Here is a 17,349-nt window from a genome sequence, read left to right as displayed (position 1 = left end):
CGATTCTCTCCCCCGTCCCACCGTGAGGGAGTGAGCGAGCGGCTGCATGGGGCTTAGTTGCCGGCTGGGGCTAAACCACAACAGCACTGAAGGAGACTCCCCCATTTCTCTGGACAACCTGGTCAAATATTTAATTCTTCTCAGACTAATGATTTATTTTTTCTTGCATACAGATGGAATTGCACATTTAGGCATTAAAGTCTTACCAGCTTGCCAGCTGTAGTTGTTGAGATTTATTTTGTGTGTGCAATCTCACAATCTGTGAATGAATATCAGGAATCTCTGTAGATGTACCTAGTAATTTATTTCTGAATGGATTTTGCCTTAAACCACTCCTCTGCCTTAAATCCTCAGGTTTAGTATTAAAGTTTATTGTATGTACTAAATGAAAAGTGAGATATGGTGTGCAAATCCCTTTTTCTGACGGACTTCTGTTAATGACTTCAAATTACAAACACAGAGGTAATATATATTAGGCATGTTTCCCAGTATAGCCTAACCTTCAGTGAGGCTTGATGACATCGGTGTCTTCATGCACCTAACTGAGCTGCTGCAAGACAAAGACTAAGTCTTGTTTACTAGGTGCATAGTTGCTGGAGTAGGCCAGTTGTCAGTATGGGAATCCTATGTCCTATATTCTGGAGAGAAGGGTCTTAGAAACATGACAGCCGTAGGGTTGGGATATCACATAAAGGATGAGGCTGGTTATGGATACCTTGTAAAAGAGATGTTGGTAATAAGCAAAAGCATTAGCACTGGAAAGTACTGTATGTAATACTGCATTGGCAAGACTGAGGATTATGTGATTTATCACAGACAGCATTTTCCTCTTTTAATTCTGCATTGTAAGAAAAATTCATGGGATTCTGGTGAAATTGTTTGTGAAGCTTGTCAAAATGTGGTTACACTTCTTTCAGACATAGGGTATCAAGTTAATGCATTGACACCCAAAATTGTGTGATACTAAAAGTAAATGCTTGTTACATGAGCTATGTTTCAGCAACCAAAGCGTCATCCATTTCAGTACCAAGCCAATAAGTAAGGGCAGAAGACTAGTATTTCTCAGTATCTCACTTTCAGAAAAAATCATCCTGGTTTCAAAGGATTGAAAAACTTAAAAAGCCCATATGATTATGTAGCCTGTAGTTTGTCCCTTTTGAGCATTACAGGTGTGTTCATCCATGAGTGCTAGCACTCTGCAGGAAACACTATCTGATTATCAGATCTGGATATGTCTCTGTGCTTTCAAACATAGCATATACACTCATAGCTGCCATTTAAGATGGGGCATGTGTTAAAATAAAAATCTGTGTGGATAGATTCAAAGGTTTATTAGTAGGAAAGCTCATGGAGCAGTGTTTACTAAAACTTGAATTCAGTGGAGATGGACAACAGTCTTGATCATACTCACATACTAGTGGAAATATATGTATTTGTAGTGCGTGTAGCTCATAGCTGCCATATATATACCTTCAGTTTTCTTTGCTTGCTGCAAAAGGAGGTGTATTACCCAGAGACAGAACTTCCTGAATGCTTTTGTTCAGCTTCCTTACCAGGAGTCAAAACTGACATACAAGTCACTCCTGAATTCAGAAACTGTGTCTGTTTTTCTGGTTAACAAATCACTTGCTTTTTTTTCCAGGATTTTGAAGAATTACAGAAACAACTTGACTCTAGACTCCAGAATACTGAGATGTCAGGAGCCCATAATTCAGAGTACCAGACTCTAGAAGACTTGGAAAGGAAAGAAAGGGAATATTCTGAGCACGTAATAGATAATGTAACTTTCTAATGTTTCTCTCCTAAAATTTTATTTTAATGTTATTCTTTTGATGGGGAATGTTTTTTTTATTTTTTTTAAACTGTTGTGTTGACTAGTCCACAGTTAGTACTTTAGATATGTGTGAGTCCTGAAAACATTTTTACATTGCCCCAGCAAAGTATTTTGAGCTCCCTTTGGGAGTTAATGTGGTTTTTATACAAACACTGGTTTATGACACTGGGCTTAGAGCTGAGAAATGTCTATTGCTTCTCAGATGGTAAGATTTATTTCAAGCCTATGTATAGTCTGACTTTTAGGAATATTATCCTAGCACCTTGTTTTCTTCAGTCCTCCATAACTGAGTAAGGGTGTAATAAGAGTTATTACACTTACTACTCTTACATAAAATGTTTTTAAGCTGAATTAATTACTAAGAAAATAGTACCTTTTAGTACACTTTGCACATTTACTTTAGCAAAACATTTTGTCTTAACAGCTCTGCACATTATACTTTTACATGTTTTTTGTGTAAAAATAGTTTGATAGCAGCTATTTGATTCTCAAAGTGAAGTTTGGTGGTTTTTTTCTCTACAGTATTGTCACTGTGTCCAAATAGCGTGCAGGCTAGAAAACTGAAGATTAAGAATATTCTGCATATTATTTTCCAGTAGACTGAGTAATCTGGAAGATACTCTGCTTCCCAGTCCTATTTTTGAGGTTTGAGCAAACTGCTGGTGAAAATGAGAGACTGACTAGTCAGACTGATGGCTCTGTGATCTGTCTGCACTGACTGACCATGACACTGCAGCCCTGAACTCAACAGCCCATCATCTCAGCCTTGGGCCTTTTTCATAGAGGAGTTAACCATCAGACATTAAAAAATGTTAAGTGCTTCACTAGGAATTTTCTCAGCCTTCTTGTGATTCTCTGTGCCTTTTGCTTTATAGTGGAAGTGCTGGTAACGATGGTACATCTGTGTCAAGTTGCTTTTGCAATTTAACTTTGCTCTGTGAAAAATTGATTGTTCAGAGTTCTCCAGAGTTAGTCACATGAAAACTCCCTGGCAACCTTGCTGAGCAACATAAGGCAGTTACTCACCAGCGGCAGTCATCCTTCAGTGGGTCTGTCACTCTTATGCCAGCAGATGCTTTTCATCCATATTGAAAATTATTTCCCTCTATGCAGATTCGTATAGATCAGGATCTTGAACGAATCCACTATTCCCTCAGTAAAATAAAGGTTTTTTTTGCCATACTCACAGTTCTTTTCAAAACTCAGCAATACTTAATACAAATCTTGGCGATGGATATATTTTCTTATCTTTATGTGTACTAGTAATCCCATTGCAGACCACGGCATATTGACAGTTGTGCACACTCATAAGTGTTTGTGGGATTGGAGCCTAAAACTAGAAGTTACCCATATGATAATACATCAGAATGGGCACATACACTGTGCTGACACTGCATAAAGTACTTAATTCCAGCACAGTTGACAAAGTGCATATGGAGCATGTGGCTATGAAAGGCTTTGATGGTGAAAAACAGTTACAATTTTCAGTTTCCCTTTTTCAGCAGAAATCTTGTTTGACTAGAATGCCCACTCCTACAGCTAAATAAAGTTCCCAGAAAAAAAGGGCTGCGGTTTGTTATCTCTTGTTAGTTTTCCCATTAATACTAACAACATAATAGGCTTTTATAGGTGCAGTATGTGGAGAACCAACAACAAATTCTTAGTGAATTATACAGAATGGCTACATTTAAAAAGGTCAGGATTGACCTACTGGTTATGTGCCACCAACACATCTCATCATATAGTACATAGGGTCTAGCTTTTCAAAATGTTTACTGTAACTATTACTGAAAGCTGTCTATCGTCTCAGTGACTTCTATCTCAGTAGACTCATTTGCCTCTCGCTGTAATGAAATACTAGATGATTAACGAGGGAACACGGATTGTTTTTTGATTCATTTTCCACAGATGGAAGCTTTCTGGAAGCAGACTGATAAAGCCCAGCAGGCTTTTTTGGACCAATCAAAATGCTCAAGTGCCAAAGCAACAAAGATAACAATGGATCTGACTGAGAAGATGATTGCAGTAGAAGGTTTATTAAGTGAATCTCAAGATTTGCAGGCAATGGTAAAGTACAAAATGAAGGAAAAGTTGAGAGAGATTTAGTCAATCTGAATACAAAGCGTGATGCAAGTGTACAGAGTCCATCAGTCCTGCCTCAGGAATCGTGTAGACTGCTTAATCCAGTTGTCTCTTTCAGCTTTGTTGCAAAGAGCTCAACTTCCATTACAGTTTATGAAGAATCACAGGTGGATGAACTCTCTGTGCTTGAGTTCTAATGCTCAAAATACCGTTTAGGCAGTCATTTTAGGAAAAAGTGATATTAATACAGCCAGTGAGCCAGAAGCAAGAGCGCTAGATCTAACAATGAAGGAGAATCATTACCCTGGGCATTAGGAAGGACATTTCTTTTGACTCAGAAATCCTAATTTGAATTTGAGGGTGATTCTGTGTGTCCAATGACTTTAACTGGAATTGAAGACCCTTAACATCTCTTAGTGATATGGTCTTAAGAGGGAAAAATGTGTATATAAATGCACCAACACTGTGCTTTATGTCATGTTAAATCTAACAGATTCATTACTTGCTTTGCACAAGACACACCGAAAGATTTACTTGGGAATTTGTAGATCAACACTACAATCAGAATCTAGCCCACTACATTTATTAGTAATTTGGAGAATAAATGGATAGCTAGCTTTATTTGGCTTACTAATAAACAGATACAGTAATTATTAGCTTGATCATTTTACATTGGAGCAGCTAAGTAAACTGAGCTGGCCAGGTATGAAAATAGTATTTGCATCATAGTTGACCTGTACCAGGCTACTGTACAGTAAGTTCCTTCAGATGGGCAGACCTCAGATGAGGTGTTTGTATACAGACACAGGAAGTATTCCTACCTGAAGTCACTACTGTGATGCTTGCATCTCATTGCAAAGGTCACTATTTATCTGTCTCCATTAACTACAATAGTTGTTACACTCCTTTCAACTTTGCAGCATTGTCTAAAGCAGTTGCAGTTTTACCCAGGAAATCTTGCTCTCTACTGTAATCCTGGGCTTATTCTCTAATAGTGCAATGAAAGCTGCTAGGCCATAGGCAATTACACTAATTTTTAGTATATTTACTGAACTCCAGCTGACTACATACTTGAAGGAATCCCAGCAGTATCAAAATGAGATACGTGTCCTCATTTCAAAATGAAGCCCCATACCGGTGTGCTGTATACTATCTTGAAAATGAGGTCCAGGACTTCCATGTTGCCCTTCTGTCCTTCCTTCCCCCTTGAGTATTTAAGTCTGTTCTGCAAGCTAGTTAAGTTATTGTCTTTTCCTGCCTTAATGTCTTCTTGACAACTACAAATAATGAAAAACACCAATAGTTTTAGACTAGCTCTTGCAACTGAACATGTGATAAACCCACTGCTAGCCTACACTGGTCAAGATTTTCAGAAGTATTTCAGTATATGAAGATGATTATTCATGTGGTCTTGAGAAGCCTCCTCGGTTTTCTGAGTAGATTGGAAATGAATAATCCAATGAAAGGACAAGCACAACCAAAGACCCTTTCTTGGTTTCTAAACAGGACTTTTTTGTGTTTGATTTAGGACGTTCAGGAAAGGTTATTCAGCTGGGAGCTGATGGTGAAAATGATCGACTCACTGAAGTCCTATATACCAGAAGAGTGCAAGTGTAGATTGAATATTTTATCAAATATTCTGGACCATTTAACTGTAAAGAATAATCTCTCAGTCCGGCAAAAGGAAGAACTTTTAACAGATCTGCACAAAGCCTTCTGGGAACAGCTGGCACATTTCAGTAATGGTGAGTACTCAGACCGGAGCTCATGACTTAGCAAATATGGGTATGAGTTCTCATTATTGTGTCAAATAGTAAAAAAATTATGGCATCGGCCCTATAGCCCTCTGTTTTAAAAAGGTATGGATGAATTGGCCGAGAACACTATTATTGTGAAGGATGGATACTTAGAATAGGAACTTCGGCTTTAGCCTTTTAAGACTTGTTCCAGGCATTATTATGAACTTACTCCACAGTTCACATAACCTGTACCTTATTTCATTCATTTGAAGGTTGAAGAGGAGTCACATTTGTTACAAGTATTTGTGAGATTTCTCCATTTACTGTTCATGTACTTGATATTGTTGGTGGTAGTGGCTAACATTAGGGACAATAACAGCTCTATATGTGCAGAGTACTGTCTTATGATCTCCTCCTAACATGTGGAGCCAGAAGATACAAAAAACCTACTTCTTCTATCACTCATGTGAAAAGATGATTTTAAGACTTATGATCTTCAGAAAAACCTCCCCTTTATTATGTCAGACTAAAATAGGTTGAGAACAAAGTCTTTCCTCTTACTCTTATAGCCCTTCACATTGCCTACCTCTAAAGTACACAATTATAACACAGTCTAAGCTGACTGACCCACTGATTGAAGGTTCTCCCTGTGTCACTTTGCATGTTACCTAACACCCAACATGTTGAGAAACATACCCCCAACTTCTCTGATAGGTGCTGTGTCAAGAGCTCAGTGGAAGCTCTCATCAGCACTCACAGAAGATTATAGTACACGTTCAGCCAAAAGGAAAACAGAAGTAATTTACTCTCACTCATTTTCCAGAACCATTTCTGCTACTTGTGGGCGTATTTAAGGAAAATCGTCCCAGCAAAAGAGCGTGGGGGTTAGAGTTCAGTGAACTGAATAGTCTGAATGAATGTAGTCTTGTTGCTGCAGTGCTGCTCATTCACATTCAGGCTTCATGTCAATAAATTGTGCCATATCTCACAGTCAGCAATTCACAAAATCAGAGAATTGTTGAGGTTGGATGGGACCTCTAGAGGTCATCTGGTCTAACCCCCCTGCTCAGGCAGGGTTAGCTACAGAAGGTTGCCCAGGACCATATCCAGATGCCTTTTGAGTATCTCCAAGGATGGAGACTCCACATCCTACTTGGGCAGCCTGTCCCAGTACTTAGTCACCCTCACAGTAAAAAAGTGTTTCCTGATGTTAAGAGGGAACGTCCCATGTTTCAGTTTGTGGCCATTGCCTCTGGTCCTGTCACTGGGCACCACAGAAAAAAGCCTGGCTCTGTCTACTTTGCACCCTCCCTCCAGGTATTTACATAGAATCATGGAACCATAGAATCATTTAGGTTAGAAAAGACCTTTAAGATCAAGTCCAACCACTTCTCCCAGTCTTCCTCTTCTTCCTCCTGTTCCTTCTCCTACTCCTTTTTCTCCTTTTCCTCCTCCTCGTCCTCTTCCAGTTTTTATTTCTTCTATTCTTTTGCTAAAAACTTTCTCCTGATTTTGTTCGTCTTCATTCTTTTTCTTATTTTTCACTTTCACATGTTCTTCCTCCTGTTCCTCCTTTCCTCCCCTGTTGTTAAGATCCCCCTGAGCCTTCCTTTCTCTTCTCCAGGCTGAACAGCCCAAGCTCTCTCAGCCTTTTCTTATAGGAGAAATGTTTCAGGCCATCATTCCAGTTCCATTTTCATGGCCTTTTGTGGTATCTCTCCAGTCTGTCCATGTCTCTCTTGTACTAGGGAGCCCAGAACTGGACACAGCACTCCAGGTGTGGTCTCAACAGTGCTGAATAAAGGGGAAGGATCATCTCCCTCAGCCTGCTGGCAATGCTTTGTCTAATGCTGCCCAGGATACCATTACCCTTCTTTGCCTCATTGCTGGCTCATGTTCAACCTGGTGTCCACAAGAACCCTCGGATCCTTTTCTGCCAAGCTTCTTTCCAACTGGGTTGTCCCCAGCATGTACTGGTGCCTGGGGCCATTCCTCCCCAGGTGCAGGACTTTGCACTTCCTGTTGAACTTCATGAGATTTGTGTCAGCCCATTTCTCCAGCTTGTTTAGGGCCCTATGGATGGCAGCGTGACCCTCTGGTGTATCAGTCAGTCCTCCTATTTTTTGTGACTTCTGCAAACTTGCTGAAGGTGCACTCAGTCCCATCATCCAAGTCATTAATGAAGATACTAAGCAGAATTGGACCCAGTAGTAACCTCTGGGGTGCACCACTCATTACTGGCTTCTGGGTGGACATCATGCATGTTTTCAATCCATCTCACTGTCTGCTCATCCAGCCTATACTTCATCCTCTTCTCTGTGATGGGAGACTGTGTCAAAAACTGTGCTGAAGTCAAGGTGGACAATATCCACTGCTCTCCCCTCATCTACTGAGCCAGTCATTTCGCATAGATGGTGATTGGAATTCCTGTGCTGCAGACTTGCTCCACTTTAAAAACATTAATTAACCATGTAAACAGTTTGCTGATACTCTCGAATTCATGTATATCATGGTACAGAGTATTTCATGGATGTTTCTCCCAAAACTGGCATGTGTAGTTCATAGTCTTTGCATAGGTTCAGCCACTAACATTCCTTAAGCATAAATGTGTGTCTGTGGGTGTTTTTCTCCCCCTTTTTGTCAAGTTTCTCTTGTTCCAAAGCAAAAATACCTCTGTCAAGGCCTTCATTTTATGCAAAGTAGGTGTTTATTGTTATATATCACTATAGATTATAGTTAGTACAGCCTGTGCAGAAGGGCATTATCAACCTCCTGGTTTTAGGTAGAAAATAAATATACTTAAAAAAAAAGAACCTGGAGTGCAGCATTTTCACATGAGAGTCTATGTTGACCTTGCTTATGAGCTCCTAAATACGTAAGTTAAACTGTACCTATAATTCACAGGCAGAACACAAAGCCATCATGACTGTGCTCCTAGGGAACAAACAAGGAAGTAGTAAAGAATCAAGTAGTGTTTAAAAATAACAGTTGCTACATTTGTTCTGATGACATTTTTATTATAGGCTTTGCTGTACTTTCCACACACTTTCAAGTGTTTTGTCAGTACATCATCAGCCTGTGGATAGGCACGATAGATTAGCATGGAGAATAAGTAATGTGCTCGGTGCTACAGTAGTGTTCCTTTATTTCTCCACAAAATAATTTCTTGTAGTTAAAGCAGCTTGATGTGATGTCAGGGCAGCAGCCACAGATGACTGGTTTTTTGCATTCCCCTTTAGCTGCCTGTGTCAGGAGTGAAGTGCTGGTCTGAAGCAGCATGGGTGGAAGAAAAGAATAAAGTTCTTAGGTGGACAAGCAACGAGACGTGAAGTAATGGCAGAACATTGTAAGCGCCGATTTCACTCTGCAGCACAGGGTCCAGATAGAAACATGAATTCATAAATCACTTGGAATTATAGGAGTGATGAAGGGGGGAAGAACTCGGTCCCAAATATTTCACAGTACTAGCACAAAATCAGAGGGACTGTGACAACTCTTGCTGCAGGTTCCTGGATGAGAAACTTTGGAAGCATGGTATGGCTGCAGGTGGGAATCTGTTTCTTTAACTCACTGCCTTTGCATAAGCAGCAGCAATGGTGAAAGGAAGTGTGGTAGTGATACAAAAACCTGATAGATTTAAGTGCCATGTAGCAACCCAAAGATTCGCATCTAAAAAGACCAGCAGGGTAGGAATCAAATTTGAAATCCTGCATGGTAATTACTGGCCTATTTCATTCACTAACAGATTTCTGTGAGCTTATGTTGTGTGACAGTAGCAGATGCTACTTTCTCCCTCTGGAGTTGTCGTATCTAATCATTGGTAGTTTATGTTCCAGAATGTATCCAGCAAAGTAAAGACCTGATCTTGAAACGACTGGAGTCCCGTGCAAAGAAGAGAGAAGAGTTCAAACACAGACAGAAAACTGAACAAGGGAGTGTCCTCAGTAAAACTTTTCATATTGAAGATGTTAATGATTTTCTTAAGGTGAGCACATAAAAGTGTATTTTCACTGTTCCATTAGTTTTTAAGGCCAAATATATTACAGATTTCTCCCAGTTCCTTAAAATTGGGATTTTTGAGTCCTCCTGAGAATTGTGTACAGTATCACAAGTAGGATAGGGTCAGACCCCCTATTATTTAGGCTTGCCTAGAGACTTTTCCTCCGGTGTTGGCCTTTTCACATTGGAACAAAATGCCAAAGAGTGTTAATGCTAGATTGCATCTTTTGTAGAAAACATCTTTTACTTAGATACTATGTGTTTGGTTTAATATATGAAATCTCTGGAGGGAAGTACCTGGCCTTTATTACAGAAGAAAGCAGACTGCACTGATCTAATTGCTTTTCTATGAGTGAGGTTACTGGGGCTTAAAAGACTATGAAATTTCACGTAAGCGGAGGGAAAACTCATTGCGATCACTGGCAGGATGCCTTAGAGAAGGTTTGCAATAGGTTGTTTAATACGGTATACAATGGCCAGTGTAATGTTTTCTTGGCCATATTTTCTCTAGACTTCTATTGTTATTGTTCAGAATGTGTGTATGAAATCACAGTTCTTAGGTATAAATGCTGAGAGCTACAAAACTCCTGTAACTGCTGAGAACTACAGACCCAAGTTATTAAGAAATAAAAAAAATAATAGTCAATCCTCAATTTTAATGAAAAGAAATAATTCAAGGTTAAAGTGATTGCATCCAGCAGCATTAAACTTTTGATGAAATCTAATAACTTAGATAAATTACTGTATGAGAAGACACAGATTCCAGCTGTAGCAAACTGTCAAAATTCATTGATCTCAACATTGTGATTTTGTATTGCAGGGCCAAGTTTTTTAATTATATTTTATGAATCGGATAATTCAGTTACTGTTCTTGTATGCAACACCCATCTGGCAACACCTCACTTCAAAACAAAAGGTTTCAGGCACTTTAAAACAGTAGAGCACATTTTACTTCTTTGACTTTTCATAACTTGAGACAAATAATTCTGTCACACATTTTTGTAGCCATTGAGCACTTGTGAATATATTTTCTGTATACACATGAGTCAAAGCTCTTGGACACTTCCCAATTTCATTAAACAAAGCTTAGAAATTTTGTATAAAGACCTCTCCCCTACAAAGTTAGAGCCACAGAGCTTTGCGCAAGAGATGCTCTATTCTGTACATGTTAGAAAGCTAACAAATACACTTAGTCAAACTGGAGAGTATCGATCTGCTTATGACAGGCTGAGCAGGGATGGGCAACTTGCACTTCATGCTGCAGGACAGAACACAACTGAGTCTTAATATTTTGAAATGCCTGTGTGCAAGTAACAAAACAAGTCAGAAATTTAAGCCTCTCTGCTGCCACAGTGGAGAGAGCCTTTTGTCCCAGAACAGATGGGGTCTTGAGTCCAGAGACTCTTTGAAGAGTAAGAAGAAAATATTTTCAGTTCCCATGATTTGACTTAAATAGTCCAGAAATTATTTTGCGTGAATAATCCCCTCAGCACTGAGGATCTATTTTAAACCTGTTTCATGGTTTCACAGCTAGGCTTGGTCCTGAATCTTCACCATGAGCCCAGAGTTGTACCCATCAAATGCACTTTTCTTTGCTGCCTTCCCCCCTCCACCTCATCAAAGGGCTCCACCATGGTAGCAGCCTCATCAGGAACTGACCTTTCTGCTGAATTTTAAGTGGTTGCCAATTAAGAAGGTGGATTTTGCAACGAACTTTCTTCATATCACTTTCTTCTGAATGCAGGTTGGATGGTAATGATGTAGTTGCTGCAGCTCTACAATTTTTTTATATGACAGAATGACCTAGATAGTAAAGGTTAGGGTCCCTGTATCATTCTGTCTCCTTTATCTATGTTTCTACCGAAAAGGAGCATTTGCATTTTGGTTTTTTACTGGCAGAGAATACAGGAATGATCAAGTGAAGCACACAAGCCAAAAAGTGCCAGTTATAGTAACCCAGTCTTGCTCAGCCCTATCCCTGGTGGACATACAAGTTACAGTAATTAACTTGTCAAATTCTGTGGTAAACTACGATTTCATGGTAAGTGTGAATTTTAAAGTCCACCTCTACAAGAATGACCTGTACATGAAGAGTTTATGAGCACTTCTGCGCTCTTTAGAAGAGCCCTATTGACATACCTAACGAAGAAAGCCATATTTACCACAGGAATGTAAGAGGGCACTTGGCAGTTTAAAGCAAGATACAGAATATTTATGTATATATAGAATATACTCATTAGTCTATAGAATGAGATGCTCTTTGTGAAATTCAGTCTTCCACCACAGCACATGAGCCTGCCAACACATCACAGTCCCGGCTTGAAGAAAAAAATTGCATCCCTCTTAAATCTATGACCAAGGACCAAGTCACAACTAAGTCATAAATCAGCCTTTTAGGCTGAGAGCCATCTGACAGTACCATGGGGAGTGGTGACCAACCCCAGTGCAAAAGCCCTATACAGTTGTAACTAAGGTGTCTGATGGCTGTTCTGCACCTCATAGTACTGGCTATGATGAAGTGATATTCATACATAGGAAAGCAGCTTGCAAATCAGATCATTTCACATGTTTTCCAGTATTAGGTACATATTATTTAACCCCAAATTGCTCAGGCTATGGAATTTCATGCTCAAGACTCAGTATGCTCAAATTAGGGTGGTAAGCCAAGTTTCATTTCCCTCTGAGTCCTGGTTCCAGATAAACACTTACTATTGTGATGGTACATGGGGAAGAGGATCAGGGAAGGGAAGGAGAGGATCTCAAGAAGCTATCAAAACCTTTTCAGCTATTTAAATATACCTATTGTGTTTCTTTTAGGCTTACCATGAGCTGTTAGAGAAGCATCGGCAAGCACAGTGGGAACTGGAGGAGGAGGATGACTGCGAGAGCACAGAGGCTGTTGCAGACCTCTACAAGGTGCCACTTCTAGTGATATGTGTCATTTACTAATATAATTCTGAAGATCCTCTAACCCCACTACAAATTGTCAGGCCTTGGGGAGAATTGGGGAATTGCAGGAGAGATCATGGCAGCTCCAGGAAGCTAGGCTGGCAAACCAAGAGGTGGAGACAGGACAGTCTTCCACATTAGCCTGCCTTTTCCATTACCATCCCAACATACTATGTTTCCTTACCTCGAAGTAGTCAGAAAATGCCTACATGGTCTGAAAAATGTGCTGCCTGGGTGACTGACAAGGCTGCAATAACATTAAGAGTGTACAACATCTGGCATTACTACCAGGAGAGAGACTTCATTTATGTAGCATAATTATCTCCTCTGCAGCATGGTAGGATGATACTATTCTTAGTTAACCTCACTACACCTCCAAAAAACAGTTTTCTCATCTCTTTTTCCTTTTGGAGAAATTATTTTGACACTAGATAGTTCCCTAAAATCAGTTCATATCTTTGGTATAAGTAATATTTTTACACTTCTTTATGTTACCAATTTGGAAAATCTGTAGATGCTTCCTGATTTTGCATCGTCTTTGGTTATTTTCTGTCTGCACCAAAAAAATAAGATAACAAGATTTATCTGATGAAGCCCAAAACTGTAGCCAGCAGTGACCTTTAAGACTGGAACTAATCACTTTCAGCTCAACAGGGTCCTTGTCATGATTAATTATGACCAGATCAGGGTGTTACGGAAACTTGTAGTCTCTATCACATCAGGATTAATGTGTAAAGATACCCACACAATCTTAATTAGCACTAGTCCACATGCACTTTTTCAAATTCAATTGATAAAAAAAACAAAGCCACTGTATTTAGAACAAATAGTTTTGCCATGGTTTTATGTAATAGTGCAAGCAACAGGATATTTGAGAAGAACTACTGCTTTGGAGAAAGGAAAAGTTTCCTTGGAGGGCTATGCCAGTGAATCAGAGTAGATGAATTTAACAAAGCTATTTAATTTAGGAAAAGTAGACATATCTGCTGATATTACCGCGCACAGTCCGTTTCCCAGAGTTACTAACTTCTCCACCCTCTTCCTCGATTCATATGAAGTCTCTGGAGACCACACGATTTTTTCACTCTGCACAGTTCCACGTCATTTGTGAAATTATATTGCTTTCCTTTATTGTGTACTCTGCTTTAGTGATACTGAGATCAGACGGGAAATCCTATTTCTTTCAGCACTGTTAGCTAAGTTTTCTTTTCCATTAAAGAAAAATTGGTTTGGTTGAATTGTTTCTCGAATTGCCAAGTTGCCAGGAGAGCTACACAAACTTGAACTCTGCCAATTCACCCATCTCTAAGCCATTATATTCCATATTACAGCTGCTCTCTTATTCCTAGACCCAGACTAACACTGCCAGCCATGAAAAACTGCAAGTACTGTGATCCAACTGACATCTGTTGAATGAGGATCCACAAATCTTAATTTCTACTTCTTTTTATATAATAAAACATTTTTATTGTAACATTTAACACAGTGAACAACTGCACTTTCTCCCCTTAACCCTAAGTACAGATACTACAGACTGGTTTAGGAGAGCAGAATACTTCTGAATACACCTTGTAAGCAGCATAAGCTAGAAAGAAGAGAAAATACAAATGAGCATAGCCCCACTGTAGGTAAATGGAGCTGTTCTGACTTCTACAGCTGAGGGAAGTGCAGTAGTTATGCCCCCACTACCTGGGGCATAAAAGCAAAAGTAGTTTTGCAATTAAGGGAAGGAGTTGCATCTCACAGCTACAATGCCTTTGCTCGCTCTCTGCTCCACCACACTTTCCGAGCAGAAATGCACCTTGAACAAGCAGAAGCCTTTCCCTGGGCAGCAGGGCTTTGCCCCTTCACGTAGTTTCTCTGGGTTTCTGCTAGGGAGAAGCTACTGCTACCAGTGGGGAAGGCAAGATACCCATGGGAAGGCGACAGGAATTTGAGATGCTCCACAGTGCAGTGGTGTGACTGCAGCTCAGGTAGACCTCAGCAAGCAACCATTAGACTAACCAGCTGGGTACCAGCAACCCTCACAGGGCAATAGTCAGCACTATGCTACATTTCCCAGTCAGGTTTGAACTAGCTAGTTTGTAGAAGCAGCTAGTTTGGGCACATTTGCAAACACTGCAAATCTCCATGTTCTCATTCTGGAAGACCTGTGCTCCCTGAAGCTTAAGCTGATAGTCATTTGCCTTGCACTCATTTGGAAGGTTTGCAATCTGCTGTTTCTGTTCTACCATGAGCAAGGAAAGGGTTAAAGTAAAGATTTGGTTAAACTTTCTATTGTTCATTTAATCTTCGTATTTCCATAACTGCAAGCATGTGTTACTAACTAAGTTAGAAGGCCAGAAAAGAAGCTCACCAGTAGAGAGTTCTGTTCTGTCCCTTTTTTATCATTCCAGTAGAAATGGAAGCCTAGCAATATTAGAGAAAAAGCTGAGTGAAACTCTCTAAAGTTACCCTGGCATGCTCCACAGATATTGGATGAATATTCTTCAGCCTGTGGTCTGCAAGACATCCAAAGATAGACCACAAGACAATTTAAAAAAGCTGCATTCATACATTTGTAAACACAGTCGGAATAGAAAGAACTAGAAGTAATTACTTATTTAAGAGTTCAGCCCAGTTTTTATTTTGTTGCACATGAAAATTAGCTTTGCAAAACTGCACAAAGTAGTTATGCTTTCCCACACATAAGTTAAATAGCTGTTGGATTGAAGGGAAATAAAACTGAGATGTCTTACTAGGAGCTAATTACCTACCTCCAAGAGGAGGCAAAGTGTTACCTAAATCACAATTTTATCATAATCAAGATTTAGCAATAGCATCCTATATGCTCTCTCTACCAAGTAGTTCATACTCTCTACTGGCCCAGGATTAAAGATAGAGCACATATTTCTTCTGGGCTGAACAATCTAATATTGCAGTACTAACAATTTAGGGTTCCAGCCAAGTTCCTGCTTGTGTGTCCATTCCCATCCTGATTTTGGTTCAAAACCCCCAGACCTGGAATGGATCACACCGCACCTTTCAGATTAGTGGCAGCAGAATGCAAACCATGGTTGGTTGGTTGGTCGGTTTTTTTTCCACCTCCAAGCCCTCTATTTCCTTAAGTTGCTTTCATGGTCTTTGAGGCATCATCAATGCTGCAATTTATCAGATAAACACTGATATCCTAGTAAAGAACAGCCATGTTGGTTCAGACAAATGACTATTTGGAGTAATACCTAATAGGTTTGTGTACTGTAATAGCACCAGTGCTAGAAAGATGCCTAATATCCTGGTAGCTAGAGTTAGGTCCCATTCTCACGCATACCTTCAGCTAAGAGCAGTTACTAGCAGCTTTCAAAGCAACTGTCTTAGAGCATACAGGTGCCTCTGTCCTATATCAACTTTCTAAACCATCCACACCCATTTAAGTACTGTATGAAAACTTGCACTGTAGATGACAAACCAGAATAAATCCTCAAGGAAGACAGCCAGTACAAAGTTCCCAAGGGTTGCACCCTGACAAATTCACTCCACCAAGCACAGAAGCCTAAGTGCCCAGCCGTCACCCTAAGCTTATTGTCCTTAGCTGCTCTATTTGAAGGCCATTACACCTTTTTTTCTTTTTTTTTTTTTTTTTGAGGGAAAAGGACCTGGCAAGGTCTTACATGTGATAAAAAGTTTAGACCCTCCGTTCCTCGTTCAGTTGTGCACTAGAATGACTTGACTTATTTCAACAGTTACCTGGGTTTGCGTAGCATAAGCAAGCAGGGAAGCAAGCCTGACAGACTTGGTTTCACGAACAAATAGAAAGATAACCTCAATGCAAAAGGTGATATTAAAATACAAGGAAAAGGTCACCATGTGACGAAACAGGGAACCAGTGAACATCGTGGGGACAGAAGAAAAGATGTCACTTACCTGTAAGTGCCACTCACTTGTGGGAGAAGATCCTTACCTTGTTTGCACAATGTTCTTCTAAGACCTTCTCAAATTTCTATGCCTTTTTTATTTTTTCATTTTTTCCCCTTTTAAACAGTTTGTGAGTTCACGAAGATAGATTTAAATAACCCTCTAGCACTACTCTAGCCTGTAGTGCTACAGTATGTCAAAGAATTATCCAAATTGGTGAATAAATATGTAAAAATGCAACGATCTGGAAGCTGACTGTGTTTGCATAGAATAATTGAGTAGGTTTGTTTTGTGTACACATGAATAAATCAATTAAAATTATTTAACCAAGGTCAATAGAATCTGTTGATGCCTGAAGGGAATGAATGAATTATATTTGGAGGATATCATAGGACTTTTCAGACATACTGGTGGATTAAAATAGTGTGCTGTAGGTGAATAGTCTCTGTCTAGACACAGGCTCCATAACTGATTTTTGAAGTGCAAGTTGAGGAATGAGGGCAAGTGATTTTGATTATCACAGTTTATCATAACTGAGGGAGGAATTGTGTCAGAGGTAATTGAATGGCTCAGCCTAGTATTTTCATAAACACGGTCTGCAGCATTATCCCATACACAAGGGATATTATGTTGCAATAACAGTTTTGTTTTGGCATGAGCAGCTTTTCAATTGCAGAGGTTTTACCATCATTTTCTTTTACATGGCAGCAAAAGCACCACCCCACCCCCAATATGTCCTATCCTGTTTCTCATGGTCTCTTGAAAAGATTAATGGCTAGCTCCTTGCAAGTCTATCTCAAGTTTGGTGTATCAGGTATTAATCAACCTATAATCTCTTCTTTCTTCCTTTTC

At 39.7% G+C, this 17,349-nt stretch overlaps 1 protein-coding gene across 1 annotated transcript in view; it reads left to right on the top strand.

Moving 5' to 3' along the window:
- EVC (Ellis van Creveld syndrome) overlaps positions 1–17,349 on the top strand; it is a gene marked incomplete at its 5' end in the record, with an annotated part of 51,773 nt that overhangs the window by 8,687 nt on the left and 25,737 nt on the right. Inside the window, 5 exons of the mRNA XM_010292958.1 lie at positions 1,643–1,780; positions 3,743–3,901; positions 5,445–5,661; positions 9,492–9,640; positions 12,472–12,570. Of these exons, the coding sequence (XP_010291260.1) occupies positions 1,643–1,780; positions 3,743–3,901; positions 5,445–5,661; positions 9,492–9,640; positions 12,472–12,570 (762 nt within the window). The remainder of the gene's footprint in view (positions 1–1,642; positions 1,781–3,742; positions 3,902–5,444; positions 5,662–9,491; positions 9,641–12,471; positions 12,571–17,349) is intronic.

Source organism: Phaethon lepturus, unplaced genomic scaffold (genome assembly GCF_000687285.1).
Source record: "Phaethon lepturus isolate BGI_N335 unplaced genomic scaffold, ASM68728v1 scaffold5828, whole genome shotgun sequence".
In the NCBI taxonomy this organism is placed as follows: Eukaryota; Metazoa; Chordata; class Aves; order Phaethontiformes; family Phaethontidae; genus Phaethon; species Phaethon lepturus.
Note: the sequence above shows the minus strand (reverse complement) of the source record. Positions and strands in the feature narration are given on the sequence as shown.